Source organism: Oncorhynchus kisutch, linkage group LG6 (genome assembly GCF_002021735.2).
Source record: "Oncorhynchus kisutch isolate 150728-3 linkage group LG6, Okis_V2, whole genome shotgun sequence".
Taxonomy (NCBI): Eukaryota; Metazoa; Chordata; class Actinopteri; order Salmoniformes; family Salmonidae; genus Oncorhynchus; species Oncorhynchus kisutch.
In genome coordinates, this window is record NC_034179.2 from 74301293 (window position 1) to 74318193 (window position 16901).

General features: G+C 46.6%; 1 protein-coding gene across 4 annotated transcripts in view; it reads right to left on the reverse strand.

Annotated features, from left to right (window-relative positions):
* Positions 1 to 16901, reverse strand: part of LOC109891973 (collagen alpha-1(V) chain) — a 93445-nt gene that overhangs the window by 31057 nt on the left and 45487 nt on the right. For all 4 annotated transcript variants that reach the window (XM_031827508.1, XM_031827506.1, XM_031827509.1 and 1 more), the window contains 6 exons: positions 7938 to 7982; positions 3458 to 3511; positions 3287 to 3331; positions 2944 to 2997; positions 2673 to 2717; positions 1650 to 1703 (listed from right to left, as the gene is read on the reverse strand). In XM_031827508.1, coding sequence (XP_031683368.1) covers positions 1650 to 1703; positions 2673 to 2717; positions 2944 to 2997; positions 3287 to 3331; positions 3458 to 3511; positions 7938 to 7982 — 297 coding nt within the window. The remainder of the gene's footprint in view (positions 1 to 1649; positions 1704 to 2672; positions 2718 to 2943; positions 2998 to 3286; positions 3332 to 3457; positions 3512 to 7937; positions 7983 to 16901) is intronic.

Consider the following 16901-nt stretch of genomic DNA (forward strand, 5'->3'; position numbering starts at 1 on the left):
GAATACAGCACAACGTATAGGGGGACTTGGAGGGTGCAAAGCAAAGGGAATACAGCACAACGTATAGGGGGACTTGGAGGGTGCAAAGCAAAGGGAATACAGCACAACGTATAGGGGGACATGGAGGGTGCAAAGCAAAGGGAATACAGCACAACGTATAGGGGGACTTGGAGGGTGCAAAGCAAAGGGAATACAGCACAACGTATAGGGGGACTTGGAGGGTGCAAAGCAAAGGGAATACAGCACAACGTATAGGGGGACATGGAGGGTGCAAAGCAAAGGGAATACAGCACAACGTATAGGGGGACATGGAGGGTGCAAAGCAAAGGGAATACAGCACAACGTATAGGGGGACTTGGAGGGTGCAAAGCAAAGGGAATACAGCACAACGTATAGGGGGACATGGAGGGTGCAAAGCAAAGGGAATACAGCACAACGTATAGGGGGACTTGGAGGGTGCAAAGCAAAGGGAATACAGCACAACGTATAGGGGGACTTGGAGGGTGCAAAGCAAAGGGAATACAGCACAACGTATAGGGGGACTTGGAGGGTGCAAAGCAAAGGGAATACAGCACAACGTATAGGGGGACATGGAGGGTGCAAAGCAAAGGGAATACAGCACAACGTATAGGGGGACATGGAGGGTGCAAAGCAAAGGGAATACAGCACAACGTATAGGGGGACTTGGAGGGTGCAAAGCAAAGGGAATACAGCACAACGTATAGGGGGACATGGAGGGTGAAAAAGCAAAGGGAACACAGCACAACGTATAGGGGGACTTGGAGGGTGCAAAGCAAAGGGAATACAGCACAACGTATAGGGGGACATGGAGGGTGCAAAGCAAAGGGAATACAGCACAACGTATAGGGGGACTTGGAGGGTGCAAAGCAAAGGGAATACAGCACAACGTATAGGGGGACTTGGAGGGTGCAAAGCAAAGGGAATACAGCACAACGTATAGGGGGACATGGAGGGTGCAAAGCAAAGGGAATACAGCACAACGTATAGGGGGACTTGGAGGGTGCAAAGCAAAGGGAATACAGCACAACGTATAGGGGGACTTGGAGGGTGCAAAGCAAAGGGAATACAGCACAACGTATAGGGGGACATGGAGGGTGCAAAGCAAAGGGAATACAACACAACGTATAGGGGGACTTGGAGGTTGCAAAGCAAAGGGAATACAGCACAACGTATAGGGGGACTTGGAGGGTGCAAAGCAAAGGGAATACAGCACAACGTATAGGGGGACATGGAGGGTGCAAAGCAAAGGGAATACAGCACAACGTATAGGGGGACATGGAGGGTGCAAAGCAAAGGGAATACAGCACAACGTATAGGGGGACTTGGAGGGTGCAAAGCAAAGGGAATACAGCACAACGTATAGGGGGACTTGGAGGGTGCTGTGTCTGCAGAACACGACAGTACACACGAAACATAAACCCTGTTTCCTGTTACGTTAAGCCATGTGGATGGACGTTTAGCTAAGCCCTTTTGTAAACACAGCCTTCATTCGACAGAGCTAATTGAAATGCTGCGTTGGACAACTTTCCTAAAGCCTTCTGTTCTCCCCTGCTGGTGGAGAAGAGTTATTGCACCCTGGTAAGGTCAGCACTATCGGTGCTGCTGAAGAATCAGATGGATGTACTTACAGTAGGGCCATCGATACCAGAGAGTCCCTGCAGCCCACCGTACCCCTGGGGACCCTGTGGGGGACAGAGACTGATCCTGAGTGGTGAAACTTACTGTATATACAAATCAATCTGAAGGGTAACAACCAGACTACAACAATGTGATACAGGGTATATGTGTTTTTGACAATGATTAGCCTCTAGTGCAGCCATACTCAACCGGCGGCTACCGACTTTAAAAATAAATAATTTAAAAAACTTGGGCTTTCAATTTATTAATGTGGTTGAGAGTTGAAACAGTAGAATGCACAAGGTGCATTTTCTACATGTGGTAGAGTATGGGAAGTTGTCCTCTTGTTATGTCATTCACTGACAGACATTAGAGAGCTATTTCTAACATATCAGTAATGTATAGTTGATCAACTAGCCCATGTTAGCTAGGTAGGTATGTTAGGCTAACCCGCTATCTAAATCTTGTAGTTATCATGGACATCATGGACAGATTATATGCCCATGGGGACCCCCATTGATTTTGTTGACTCAATGATTTTGTTGACACAAAATTGAAGGAAATGAGCTTAAAACTGCACAATTTTCTCTCCGCTCCATGACAAAATGTGTAGAAGAATTGTAGGGAAATTTAGTTAAAAACGGCTAAATGTTCTTTCTGCCAACAAGAGGGGAGTGAACAGTCTGGGGTCATGTGGGTCACGAGGTGGGGGTTTGTTACTACGCCGATGAAGACAATATCCATCCTTTACCACCTAGGAAATAGTAGTTGAGTAGCCCTGCTATAGTGTGAGGAGGCTGTGGTGTGTGATAGCACAGCACTGACTCCCTGCCTGCCAGTGTGTGTGTGTGTTCCAGTTTGTGTTTCCTGGATATTAATTTCCTGTCATGTGTCCTCTGTAATCTGAATGGGAGTCAGGAGTGGCTGGTACAGAGTCACAACGTTCATGGCCAGCCTCCCCTGGGGGCGGAGCTGATAGCAGTCACAAGATCAGGTCTTTAAATCTGATAGGAAGAGAGATGCACAGTGCCTACCTTCTCTCCTGGCAGGCCGATGGGACCCTGAGAACCAGGAAGGCCCTGGACCAGAACAAAGCATTAATCAGGTTAATGTGTGTGTGCATGTGTGTGTGAGGGAGAGAGAGAGAGAGAGAGAGAGAGAGAGAGAGAGAGAGAGAGAGAGAGAGAAGATAAAGAGAGAGTAGAAAGAGAGAGACATAAGGGAGTGTTGAGACTGTGTTTTTTATGGATGATGTTTTTGACAACATGTTGTTGTGTGTTGACATTGTGTGAGGTTGTGGGTTACCTGTAATCCAGGATTTCCTTGTTGACCGCTGGGCCCTGTCTCTCCAGGTGGCCCCTGAGACAAAACAACAAGAAGCGTCACACACACTTTGTCTTCACACAACCCTGGTCACATGGTCAGAGCCCCACATGCTAGGTATCCTAAACAGGGTCATGGGACTGCTACTCCACTGTTGTCAATGCTTTTTTAGCTGTGTTTACTTTAATGAACGAAAGTCACTCACATTCCACAGGTCTGATTGTGTTTCTAAACACCATCTTTAGAAAGCTTTTATTCACCCATTATAGTCATCATGGATCAACTGTTGTCATTTTGAGTCCAAAGTTAAGTTTAAAATACTGACCAGGTTGCCCTTTGACCCTTGAACTCCATCCACACCCGTAATACCCTGATAGAGAAAGACAGCTAATCAGATTTAACTGTATTCAATGTTATCTATTAATATCAGACTGGTTTGAAGGGTGGTAAATTGCCCATTGAACAGCATTAAGTTGAAGGTTGGATGTTGACTTACTGGCTGCCCAGGTGGCCCAGGTGACCCTCTGGGTCCGACAAGTCCTCTGGTACCCTAGAGTCAAACACAGCACACTGATCAATACTGTATCAGGTTCATATAAGCTCATGTATATTTATATGCATCCTCAAATTATGACAAATACAGGTACAGTATACAGTACCAGTCAAAAGCTTGGGCACACCTACACATTCAAGGGGTTTTCATTGTTTTTACTATATTCTACATTGTAGAATAATAGTGAAGACATCAACACTATGAAATAGCACAGATGGAATCATGTAGTAACCAAAAAAGTGTTTAAACAAATAAAAATAAGTTTGATATTTGAGCCACCCTTCGCCTTGATGACAGCTTTGCACACTCTTGGTATTCTCTCAACCAGCTTCACCTGGAATGCTTTTCCAACAGTCTTGAAGGAGTTCCCAAATATTCTATGCACTTCTTGGCTGCTTTTCCTTCACTCACTTTTCCTTCACTTCACCCAAACCATCTCAATTGGGTTGAGGTCAGGTGACTGCTACCATGTTGTGTTGCTACCATGTTGTTGTCAGTGTTGTGTTGTCTCTCTTGTTGTGATATGTGTTTTGTCCTATATTTATATATATATTTTTAAATCCCAGCCCCCATCCCCACAGCAGGAATTTTGCCTTTTGGTCTTCAGTCATTGTAAATAAGAATTTGTTCTTAACTAACTGACTTGCCCAGTTCAATAGAGGTTAAATAAAATCCAATAAATAAATCAATTGTGGAGGCCAGGTCATCTGATGAAGCACTCCATCACTCTCCTTCTTTGTCAAATAGCCTTTATCAAATCAAATCCAATTTTATTTGTCACATGCGCCGAATACAACAGGTAGACCTTACAGTGAAATGCTTACTTACAAGTCCTTAATTACCAAAAATGCAGTTTTAAGAAAAAAATAAATGTTTAAGTAAGAGATAAGAATAACAAATAATTAAAGATCAGCAGTATATAACGATAGCGGGGCTATATACAGGGGGTACCGGTACAGAGTCGATGTGCGGGGGCACCGGTGACGAGGTAACTGAGGTAATATGCACATGTAGGCAGAGTTATTAAAGTGCATAGATAATAACAGAGAGTAGCAGCAGCATAGAATATGGGGGGGGGGGGGGGGGGGGGGGGGGGGTAGCCATATGATTAACTGTTCAGGAGTCTTATGGCCTGGGGATAGAAGCTGTTTAGAAGCCTCTTGGTCCTAGACTTGGCGCTCCGGTACCGCTTGTCGTGCGGTAGCAGAGATATCAGTCTATGACTAGGGTGGCTGGAGTCTTCGACAATTCATAGGGCCTTCCTCTGATATCGCCTGGTATAGAAGTCCTGGAAGGCAGGAAGCTTGGCCCCAGTGATGTACTAGGCCGTACGCACTACCCTCTGTAGTGTCTTGCGGTCAGAGGCCGAGAAGTTGCCATACCAGGCAGTGATGCAACCTGTCAGGATGCTCTCGATAGTGCAGCTGTAAAACATTTTGAGGATCTGAGGACCCATGCCAAATCTTTTTAGTCTCCTGAGAGGGAATAGGTTTTGTCATGCCCTCTTCACGACTGTCTTGGTGTGCTTGGCCCATGTTAGTTTGTTGGGAATTTGGATGCGAAGGAACTTGAAGCTCTCAACCTGCTCCAGTACAGCCCCATTGATGAGAATGGGGGCGTGCTCGGTCCTCCTTTTCCTGAAGTCCACAATAATCTCCTTTGTCTTGATTACGTTGAGGGAGAGGTTGTTGTCCTTGCACCACATGGTCAGGTCTCTGACCTCCTCCCTATAAGCTGTCTCATCGTTGTTGGTGATCAGGCCTACCCCTGTTGTGTCATCAGCAAACTTAATGATGGTGTTGGAGTCGTGACTGGACGTGCAGTCATGAATGAACAGGGAGCACAGGAGGGGACTGAGCATGTTGAGGATTGAGGATCAGAGTGTTGAGGATCAGCGTGGCGGATGTGTTGTTACCTACACTCACCATCTGGGGGCGGCCCGTCAGGAAGTCCAGGATCCAGTTGCAGAGGGAGGTGTTTACTCCCAGGGTCCTTAGCTTAGAGATGAACATTGAGGGCACTATGGTGTTGAACGCAGAGCTGTAGTCAATGAATAGCATTCTCACGTAGGTGTTCCGTTTGTCCAGGTGTGAAAGGGCAGTGTGGAGTGCAATAGAGACTGCATCATCTGTGGATCTGTTGGTGTGGTATGCAAATTGGAGTGGGTCTAGGGTTTCTGGGATAATGGTGTTGATGTGAGCCATGACCAGCCTTTCAAAGCATGTCATGCCTACAGATGTGAGTGTTACGGGTCGGAAGTCATTTAGGCAGGTGACACAGCCTGAAGGTGTGTTGGGTCATTGTCCTGTTGAAAAACAAATGATAGTCCCACTAAGCGCAAACCAGATGGGATGGCGTGTCACTGCAGAATGCTGTGGTAGCCATGTTGGTTGTGTGCCCTGAATTCTAAATAAATCACAAACAGTGTCACCAGCAAAGCACTCCCACACCACCACACTTCATGGTGGGAACCACACATGCAGAGATAATCTGTTCACCTACTCTGCATCTCACAAAGACACGGCGGTTGTAACCAAAAATCTCAAATTTGGGCTCATCAGACCAAAAAACAGGTTTCCACCGGTCTTGTTCATTGCTCGTGTTTCTTGGCCCAAGCAAGTCTCTTCTTATTATTGGTGTCCTTTAGTAGTGGTTTCTTTGCAGCAATTCAACCATGGAGGTCTCCTCTGAACAGTTGATGTTGAGATGTGTTTGTTACTTGAACTCTGTGAAGCATTTATTTGGGCTGCAAATTTCTGAGGCTGTTAACTCTAATGAACTTATCCTCTGCAGCAGAGGTAACTCTGGGTCTTCCTTTCCTGTGGCAGTCCTCATGAGATCTAGTTTCATCATAGCGCTTGATGATTTATGTGACTGCACTTGAAGAAACTTTCAAAGTTATTGAAATGTTCAGGATTGACTGACCTTCATGTCTTAAGGTAATGATGGACTGTCATTTCTCTTTGCTTATTTAAGCTGTTCTTGCCAGAATATGGCCTTGGTCTTTTACCAAATAGGGCTGTCTTATGTATACCAACCCTACCTTGTCACAACACAACTGATTGGCTCAAATGCATTAAGAAGGAAAGAAATTCCACAAATGAACTTTTAACAAGGCACACATGTTAATTGAAATGCATTCCAGGTGACTACATCATAAAGCTGGTTGAGAGTGTGCAAAGCTGTCATCAAGGCAAAGGGTGGTTACTTTAAAGAATCTCAAATATCAAATATATTTTGATTTGTTCAACATTTTTTGGTTACTACATGATTCCTTATGTGCTATTTCATAGTTTTGATGTCTTCACTATTATTCTACAATGTAAAACATTTGAAAAATAAAGAAAAACCCTTGAATGAGTAGCTGTGTCCAAACTTTTGACTAATACTGTATATACAGTATATATGTGTGTGTGTCTGTGTGCGTGTTGGTGTGTGTTTCTGTGTGCTCATCATGCATTTGTGTGTGTGTGTTTGAGAAATATTGTAAGTATGTTTGAGTGTGTGTGTCTGTGTGTGTATGTGTGTGTGAGTGTCTGAGGAAGAGCGAGTTAATGAGCCTGTGCGCATATGGGCAAGTGTGTATTTGTGTGAGAGTGATTGTGTGTGTCTGTGAGGAGAGATGAAGCGGGTTGGGGGGTGTTTCTGCGTGTGTTGTTTTTGTCAGCATCGCTCTTTGTACCTCGGCCAAGCCACCTGTTCCAAAGCCACATCTGTGATCTCCCTTGAAGTGATTGATATGGAAATATAATCATTCAGGCCAGGATTTCATCTCTACCATCTCACTCTCCCTTTCCCTCACTCTCTAACTCGCTCTTATCTCATTCACCACCCACTGAATTCCTCTCTCACATTTATCTCCCTCCCTCTCTCCCCCTTCCCTCCTCACTTCCCCTCTCTCTCTCATCCAAACCCCCAGCTCCTCTATTTCCCTGAGTCTCTGTAGTTAAGGGCTCGGATACACCAATAGCGTTTGCCTGCAGGGTGTACTGTAGTTGCGAACCGATTGCAAACCGATTTTACATGTAGAATCACGGAAAATGACATTTTCGCATGATTCTGACTCGGACGGCCTCAACAGCATGATCCACATCCACATAGATCCACATTCAGCGTGAGCCTTAACACAGCCCTCCTAACATGTCTAATGCAGTCCTCTATTTCTTTGGTTGCTGGGTGATCCATTTAGAGAGGCAGAGCCCCACTGGACTTCCTCCTCACCTGCTGGGATAAAGATGGAGTGTGAATCAGCCTGGGCATACTGCGGTCATAGAGCCGCCTGTGGGGAGGAGGAACGTGTGTGTGTGTCTGTGTGTGTGTGTGTGTGTGTGTGTGTGTGTGTGTGTGTGTGTGTGTGTGTGTGTGTGTGTGTGTGTGTGTGTGTCTGTGTGTGTGTGTGTGTGTGTGTGACGTGGTTACTCACAGGTTCACCGGGCTGTCCACTCGGCCCTACGGGTCCATCTAAACCCTAAAAAATGACATGAGAAAGAGTCAACAGAGAGAGAATACTGTCCTCTCTTCATGTGCCTATCTGTCCTATTAAAGAAATCAGTTGACTGACAGATATGTCTATGTAATACATCACACCCGTCCTCTATCCCCCTTTCACATAACTAACATACCTTGCCCTGACCACAATTCATCATCAATAGCTGAAAATGTATAGAATATAAAATGTATCAATAGCCGAAAATCAATAGTCTGAAATTAATTTAAAATCTTCACTGGATTTTAATCATTGATATTTGCATTGCTTGTTGTTGAGTGAACAAAAGCCAGAACGACAGAGATGTCTCAAAAATTCAACGTTTTTCATTTTCATCTCAATGGTGAGTGTGTAACCGATGTGAAATGGCTAGCTAGTTAGCGGTTGTGAGCGCTAATAGCGTTTCAATCGGTGACGTCACTCGCTTTGAGACCTTGAAGTAGTGGTTCCCCTTGCTCTGCAAGGGCCGTGGCTTTTGTGGAGCGATGGGTAACGATCCTTTGTGGGTGTCAGTTACATTGATGTGTGCAGAGGGTCCCTGGTTCGAGCCCGGCGAGCGGAGGGACTAAAGTTACACTGTTACACTGATGCTGTTGACCCAGATCACTGGTTGCTGCGGAAAAGGAGGTCAAAAGGGGGGTGAGTGTAACCGATGTGAAATGGCTAGCTAGTTAGCGATGGTGCGCGCTAATCGTGTTTCAGTTGGTGGTGTCACTCGCTTTGAGACCTTGAAGTAGTTGTTCCCCTTGCTCTGCAAGGGCCGCGGCTCTTGTGGAGCGATGGGTAACGATGCTTCGTGGGTGTCAGTTGTTGATGTGTGCAGAGGGTCCCTGGTTCGGGGACGGACTAAAGTTATACTGTTACAAGTGCTTTGATCTGGGTGCTTTGCTCAACTGTGGTACTGTCGGAAGATGTCCTCTACCGATCATGGTGATGGTGTCCTTCACTTTTACCTTGCCTCGTGGAAAAGGGGTTTCAACTGGATCCACATGTTTAACATAATACATTTTGAAATTTTTGTACTTTTCGTATAATATGTATGTACGTATATTATACAGAATGGTATGTGACTCTGGTTTCAACATACAGTACACATAGAAATGGAATTAAAATTCTGTGTCTGCCCATGGGGTCCATGTTTCCTGGACTTTGCTGAAGGGGATGCTGGGTATGGTTACTTTGCTGAAGGGGATGCTGGGTGTGGTTACTTTGCTGAAGGGGATGTTGGGTATGGTTACTTTGCTGAAGGGGATGCTGGGTATGGTTACTTTGCTGAAGGGGATGCTGGGTATGGTTACTTTGCTGAAGGGGATGCTGGGTATGGTTACTTTGCTGAAGGGGATGTTGGGTATGGTTACTTTTCTGAAGGGGATGCTGGGTATGGTTACTTTGCTGAAGGGGATGTTGGGTATCGTTACTTTGCTGAAGGGGATGCTGAGTATGGTTACTTTGCTGAGGGGGATGTTGGGTATGGTTACTTTGCTGAAGGGGATGTTGGGTATGGTTACTTTGCTGAAGGGGATGCTGGGTATGGTTACTTTGCTGAAGGGGATGCTGGGTATGGTTACTTTGCTGAAGGGGATGTTGGGTATGGTTACTTTGCTGAAGGGGATGTTGGGTATGGTTACTTTGCTGAAGGGGATGTTGGGTATGGCTACTTTTCTGAAGGGGATGCTGGGTATGGTTACTTTGCTGAAGGGGATGTTGGGTATGGTTACTTTGCTGAAGGGATGTTGGGTATGGTTACTTTGCTGAAGGGGATGTTGGGTATGGTTACTTTTCTGAAGGGGATGCTGGGTATGGTTACTTTGCTGAAGGGGATGTTGGGTGTGGTTACTTTGCTGAAGGGGTTGTTGGGTATGGTTACTTTGCTGAAGGGGATGTTGGGTATGGTTACTTTGCTGAAGGGGATGTTGAGTATGGTTACTTTGCTGAGGGGGATGTTGGGTATGGTTACTTTGCTGAAGGGGATGTTGGGTATGGTTAATTTGCTGAAGGGGATGCTGGGTGGGGTTACTTTGCTGAAGGGGATGCTGGGTAGGGTTACTTTGCTGAAGGGGATGTTGGGTATGGTTACTTTGCTGAAGGGGATGTTGGGTATGGTTACTTTGCCGAAGGGGATGTCGGGTATGGTTACTTTGCTGAAGGGGATGTTGGGTATGGTTACTTTGCTGAAGGGGATGTTGGGTATGGTTACTTTGCTGAAGGGGATGTTGGGTATGGTTACTTTGCTGAAGGGGATGTTGGGTACGGTTACTTTGCTGAAGGGGATGTTGGGTATGGTTACTTTGCTGAAGGGGATGCTGGGTAGGGTTACTTTGCTGAAGGGGATGTTGGGTATGGTTACTTTGCTGAAGGGGATGTTGGGTATGGTTACTTTGATGAAGGGGATGCTGGGTATGGTTACTTTGCTGAAGGGGATGTTGGGTATGGTTACTTTGCTGAAGGTGATGCTGGGTGGGGTTACTTTGCTGAAGGGGTTGTTGGGTATGGTTACTTTGCTGAACGGGATGTTGGGTATGGTTACTTTGCTGAAGGGGATGTTGGGTATGGTTACTTTGCTGAAGGGGATGCTGGGTGTGGTTACTTTGCTGAAGGGGTTGTTGGGTATGGTTACTTTGCTGAAGGGGATGCTGGGTGTGGTTACTTTGCAGAAGGGGATGTTGGGTATGGTTACTTTGCTGAAGGGGATGTTGGATATGGTTACTTTGCTGAAGGGGATGCTGGGTATGGTTACTTTGCTGAAGGGGATGCTGGGTATGGTTACTTTGCTGAAGGGGATGTTGGGTATGGTTACTTTGCTGAAGGGGATGCTGTGTATTGTTACGGGTATGGTTACTTTGCTGTATGGTTACTTTGCTGAAGGGGATGCTGGGTGTGGCAACTTTGCTGAAGGGGATGCTGGGTATGGTTACTTTGCTGAAGGGGATGTTGGGTATGGTTACTTTGCTGAAGGGGATGCTGGGTGGGGTTACTTTGCTGAAGGGGATGTTGGGTATATTTTGCTGAAGGGGATGTTGGGTATGGTTACTTTGCTGAAGGGGATGTTGGGTATGGTTACTTTGCTGAAGGGGATGTTGGGTATGGTTACTTTGCTGAAGGGGATGCTGGGTGTGGCTACTTTGCTGAAGGGGTTGTTGGGTATGGTTACTTTACTGAAGGGGATGCTGGGTATGGTTAATTTGCTGAAGGGGATGTTGGGTAGGGTTACTTTGCTGAAGGGGATGTTGGGTATGGTTACTTTGCTGAAGGGGATGTTGGGTATGGTTACTTTGCTGAAGGGGATGCTGGGTGTGGTTACGGGTATGGTTACTTTGCTGTATGGTTACTTTGCTGAAGGGGATGCTGGGTGTGGCTACTTTGCTGAAGGGGATGCTGGGTAGGGTTACTTTGCTGAAGGGGATGCTGGATATATTTTGCTGAAGGGGATGCTGGGTATGGTTACTTTGCTGAAGGGGATGTTGGGTAGGGTTACTTTGCTGAAGGGGATGTTGGGTATGGTTACTTTGCTGAAGGGGATGTTGGGTATGGTTACTTTGCTGAAGGGGATGCTGGATATATTTTGCTGAAGGGGATGCTGGGTATGGTTACTTTGCTGAAGGGGATGTTGGGTATATTTTGCTGAAGGGGATGTTGGGTATGGTTACTTTGCTGAAGGGGATGTTGGGTATGGTTACTTTGCTGAAGGGGATGTTGGGTATGGTTACTTTGCTGAAGGGGATGTTGGGTATGGTTACTTTGCTGAAGGGGATGTTTGGTATGGTTACTTTGCTGAAGGGGATGTTGGGTATGGTTACTTTGCTGAAGGGGATGCTGGGTAGGGTTACTTTGCTGAAGGGGATGTTTGGTATGGTTACTTTGCTGAAGGGGATGTTGGGTATGGTTACTTTGCTGAAGGGGATGTTGGGTATGGTTACTTTGCTGAAGGTGATGCTGGGTATGGTTACTTTGCTGAAGGGGATGTTGGGTATGGTTACTTTGCTGAAGGGGATGTTGGGTATGGTTACTTTGCTGAAGGGGATGTTTGGTATGGTTACATTGCTGAAGGGGATGTTGGATATGGTTACTTTGCTGAAGGGGATGCTGGGTATGGTTACTTTGCTGAAGGGGATGTTGGGTATGGTTACTTTGCTGAAGGGGATGCTGGGTGTGGTTACTTTGCTGAAGGGGTTGTTGGGTATGGTTACTTTGCTGAAGGGGATGCTGGGTGTGGTTACTTTGCAGAAGGGGATGTTGGGTATGGTTACTTTGCTGAAGGGGATGTTGGATATGGTTACTTTGCTGAAGGGGATGCTGGGTATGGTTACTTTGCTGAAGGGGATGCTGGGTGTGGTTACTTTGCTGAAGGGGATGCTGGGTGTGGCTACTTTGCTGAAGGGGTTGTTGGGTATGGTTACCTTGCTGAAGGGGATGCTGGGTGTGGTTACTTTGCAGAAGGGGATGCTGGGTATGGTTACTTTGCTGAAGGGGATGTTGGGTATGGTTACTTTGCTGAAGGGGATGCTGGGTATGGTTACGGGTATGGTTACTTTGCTGTATGGTTACACTGCTGAAGGGGATGCTGGGTGTGGTTACTTTGCTGAAGGGGATGTTGGGTATGGTTACTTTGCTGAAGGGGATGCTGGATATATTTTGCTGAAGGGGATGCTGGGTGTGGTTACTTTGCTGAAGGGGATGTTGGGTATGGTTACTTTGCTGAAGGGGATGCTGGGTATGGCTACTTTGCTGAAGGGGATGTTGGGTATGGTTACTTTGCTGAAGGGGATGTTGGGTATGGTTACTTTGCTGAAGGGGATGCTGGGTGTGGCTACTTTGCTGAAGGGGTTGTTGGGTATGGTTACTTTGCTGAAGGGGATGTTGGGTATGGTTACTTTGCTGAAGGGGATGTTGAGTATGGTTACTTTGCTGAGGGGGATGTTGGGTATGGTACTTTGCTGAAGGGGATGTTGGGTATGGTTACTTTGCTGAAGGGGATGCTGGGTATGGTTACTTTGCTGAAGGGGATGCTGGGTATGGTTACTTTGCTGAAGGGGATGTTGGGTATGGTTACTTTGCTGAAGGGGATGTTGGGTATGGTTACTTTGCTGAAGGGGATGTTGGGTATGGCTACTTTTCTGAAGGGGATGCTGGGTATGGTTACTTTGCTGAAGGGGATGTTGGGTATGGTTACTTTGCTGAAGGGGATGTTGGGTATGGTTACTTTGCTGAAGGGGATGTTGGGTATGGTTACTTTGCTGAAGGGGATGTTGGGTATGGTTACTTTGCTGAAGGGGATGTTGGGTATGGTTACTTTGCTGAAGGGGATGTTGGGTATGGTTACTTTGCTGAAGGGGATGTTGGGTACGGTTACTTTGCTGAAGGGGATGTTGGGTATGGTTACTTTGCTGAAGGGGATGCTGGGTAGGGTTACTTTGCTGAAGGGGATGTTGGGTATGGTTACTTTGCTGAAGGGGATGTTGGGTATGGTTACTTTGATGAAGGGGATGCTGGGTATGGTTACTTTGCTGAAGGGGATGTTGGGTATGGTTACTTTGCTGAAGGTGATGCTGGGTGGGGTTACTTTGCTGAAGGGGATGTTGGGTATGGTTACTTTGCTGAAGGGGATGTTGGGTATGGTTACTTTGCTGAAGGGGATGTTGGGTATGGTTACTTTGCTGAAGGGGATGCTGGGTGTGGTTACTTTGCTGAAGGGGTTGTTGGGTATGGTTACTTTGCTGAAGGGGATGCTGGGTGTGGTTACTTTGCAGAAGGGGATGTTGGGTATGGTTACTTTGCTGAAGGTGATGTTGGATATGGTTACTTTGCTCAAGGGGATGCTGGGTTTGGTTACTTTGCTGAAGGGGATGCTGGGTGTGGTTACTTTGCTGAAGGGGATGCTGGATATGGTTACTTTGCTGAAGGGGATGCTGGGTATGGTTACTTTGCTGAAGGGGATGCTGGGTATGGTTACTTTGCTGAAGGGGATGCTGGGTGTGGTTACTTTGCTGAAGGGGATGTTGGGTATGGTTACTTTGCTGAAGGGGATGCTGTGTATTGTTACGGGTATGGTTACTTTGCTGTATGGTTACTTTGCTGAAGGGGATGCTGGGTGTGGCTACTTTGCTGAAGGGGATGCTGGGTATGGTTACTTTGCTGAAGGGGATGTTGGGTATATTTGGCTGAAGGGGATGTTGGGTATGGTTACTTTGCTGAAGGGGATGTTGGGTATGGTTACTTTGCTGAAGGGGATGTTTGGTATGGTTACTTTGCTGAAGGGGATGTTGGGTATGGTTACTTTGCTGAAGGGGATGTTGGGTATGGTTACTTTGCTGAAGGGGATGTTTGGTATGGTTACTTTGCTGAAGGGGATGTTGGGTATGGTTACTTTGCTGAAGGGGATGTTGGGTATGGTTACTTTGCTGAAGGTGATGCTGGGTATGGTTACTTTGCTGAAGGGGATGTTGGGTATGGTTACTTTGCTGAAGGGGATGTTGGGTATGGTTACTTTGCTGAAGGGGATGTTTGGTATGGTTACTTTGCTGAAGGGGATGTTGGATATGGTTACTTTGCTGAAGGGGATGCTGGGTATGGTTACTTTGCTGAAGGGGATGTTGGGTATGGTTACTTTGCTGAAGGGGATGCTGGGTGTGGTTACTTTGCTGAAGGGGTTGTTGGGTATGGTTACTTTGCTGAAGGGGATGCTGGGTGTGGTTACTTTGCAGAAGGGGATGTTGGGTATGGTTACTTTGCTGAAGGGGATGTTGGATATGGTTACTTTGCTGAAGGGGATGCTGGGTATGGTTACTTTGCTGAAGGGGATGCTGGGTGTGGTTACTTTGCTGAAGGGGATGCTGGGTATGGTTACTTTGCTGAAGGGGATGTTGGGTATGGTTACTTTGCTGAAGGGGATGCTGTGTATGGTTACGGGTATGGTTACTTTGCTGTATGGTTACTTTGCTGAAGGGGATGCTGGGTATGGTTACTTTGCTGAAGGGGATGCTGGGTGTGGTTACTTTGCTGAAGGGGTTGTTGGGTATGGTTACTTTGCTGAAGGGGATGCTGGGTGTGGTTACTTTGCTGAAGGGGATGCTGGGTATGGTTACTTTGCTGAAGGGGATGTTGGGTATGGTTACTTTGCTGAAGGGGATGCTGTGTATGGTTACGGGTATGGTTACTTTGCTGTATGGTTACTTTGCTGAAGGGGATGCTGGGTATGGTTACTTTGCTGAAGGGGATGCTGGGTGTGGTTACTTTGCTGAAGGGGTTGTTGGGTATGGTTACTTTGCTGAAGGGGATGCTGGGTGTGGTTACTTTGCTGAAGGGGATGCTGGGTGTGGTTACTTTGCTGAAGGGGTTGTTGGGTATGGTTACTTTGCTGAAGGGGATGCTGGGTGTGGTTACTTTGCAGAAGGGGATGTTGGGTATGGTTACTTTGCTGAAGGGGATGTTGGATATGGTTACTTTGCTGAAGGGGATGCTGGGTATGGTTACTTTGCTGAAGGGGATGCTGGGTGTGGTTACTTGCTGAAGGGGATGCTGGGTATGGTTACTTTGCTGAAGGGGATGTTGGGTATGGTTACTTTGCTGAAGGGGATGCTGTGTATGGTTACGGGTATGGTTACTTTGCTGTATGGTTACTTTGCTGAAGGGGATGCTGGGTGTGGCTACTTTGCTGAAGGGGATGCTGGGTATGGTTACTTTGCTGAAGGGGATGTTGGGTATGGTTACTTTGCTGAAGGGGATGTTGGGTATGGTTACTTTGCTGAAGGGGATGCTGGGTATGGTTACTTTGCTGAAGGGGATGTTGGGTATATTTTGCTGAAGGGGATGTTGGGTATGGTTACTTTGCTGAAGGGGATGTTGGGTATGGTTACTTTGCTGAAGGGGATGCTGGGTCTGGTTACTTTGCTGAAGGGGATGTTGGGTATGGTTACTTTGCTGAAGGGGATGCTGGGTGTGGCTACTTTGCTGAAGGGGTTGTTGTGTATGGTTACTTTGCTGAAGGTGATGCTGGGTGTGGTTACTTTGCAGAAGGGGATGTTGGGTATGGTTACTTTGCTGAAGGGGATGCTGGGTGTGGTTACTTTGCTGAAGGGATTGCTGGGTATGGTTACTTTGCTGAAGGGGATGCTGGGTGTGGTTACTTTGCTGAAGGGGATGCTGGGTATGGTTACTTTGCTGAAGGGGATGTTGGGTATGGTTACTTTGCTGAAGGGGATGCTGGGTATGGTTACGGTTATGGTTACTTTTGCTGTATGGTTACTTTGCTGAAGGGGATGCTGGGTGTGGCTACTTTGCTGAAGGGGATGCTGGGTATGGTTACTTTGCTGAAGGGGATGCTGGATATATTTTGCTGAAGGGGATGCTGGGTAGGGTTACTTTGCTGAAGGGGATGTTGGGTAGGGTTACTTTGCTGAAGGGGATGTTGGGTATGGTTACTTTGCTGAAGGGGATGTTGGGTATGGTTACTTTGCTGAAGGGGATGCTGGATATATTTTGCTGAAGGGGATGCTGGGTATGGTTACTTTGCTGAAGGGGATGTTGGGTATATTTTGCTGAAGGGGATGTTGGGTATGGTTACTTTGCTGAAGGGGATGTTGGGTATGGTTACTTTGTAAGGGGATGTTTGGTATGGTTACTTTGCTGAAGGGGATGTTGGGTATGGTTACTTTGCTGAAGGGGATGTTGGGTATGGTTACTTTGCTGAAGGGGATGTTTGGTATGGTTACTTTGCTGAAGGGGATGTTGGGTATGGTTACTTTGCTGAAGGGGATGTTGGGTATGGTTACTTTGCTGAAGGTGATGCTGGGTATGGTTACTTTGCTGAAGGGGATGTTGGGTATGGTTACTTTGCTGAAGGGGATGTTGGGTATGGTTACTTTGCTGAAGGGGATGTTTGGTATGGTTACTTTGCTGAAGGGG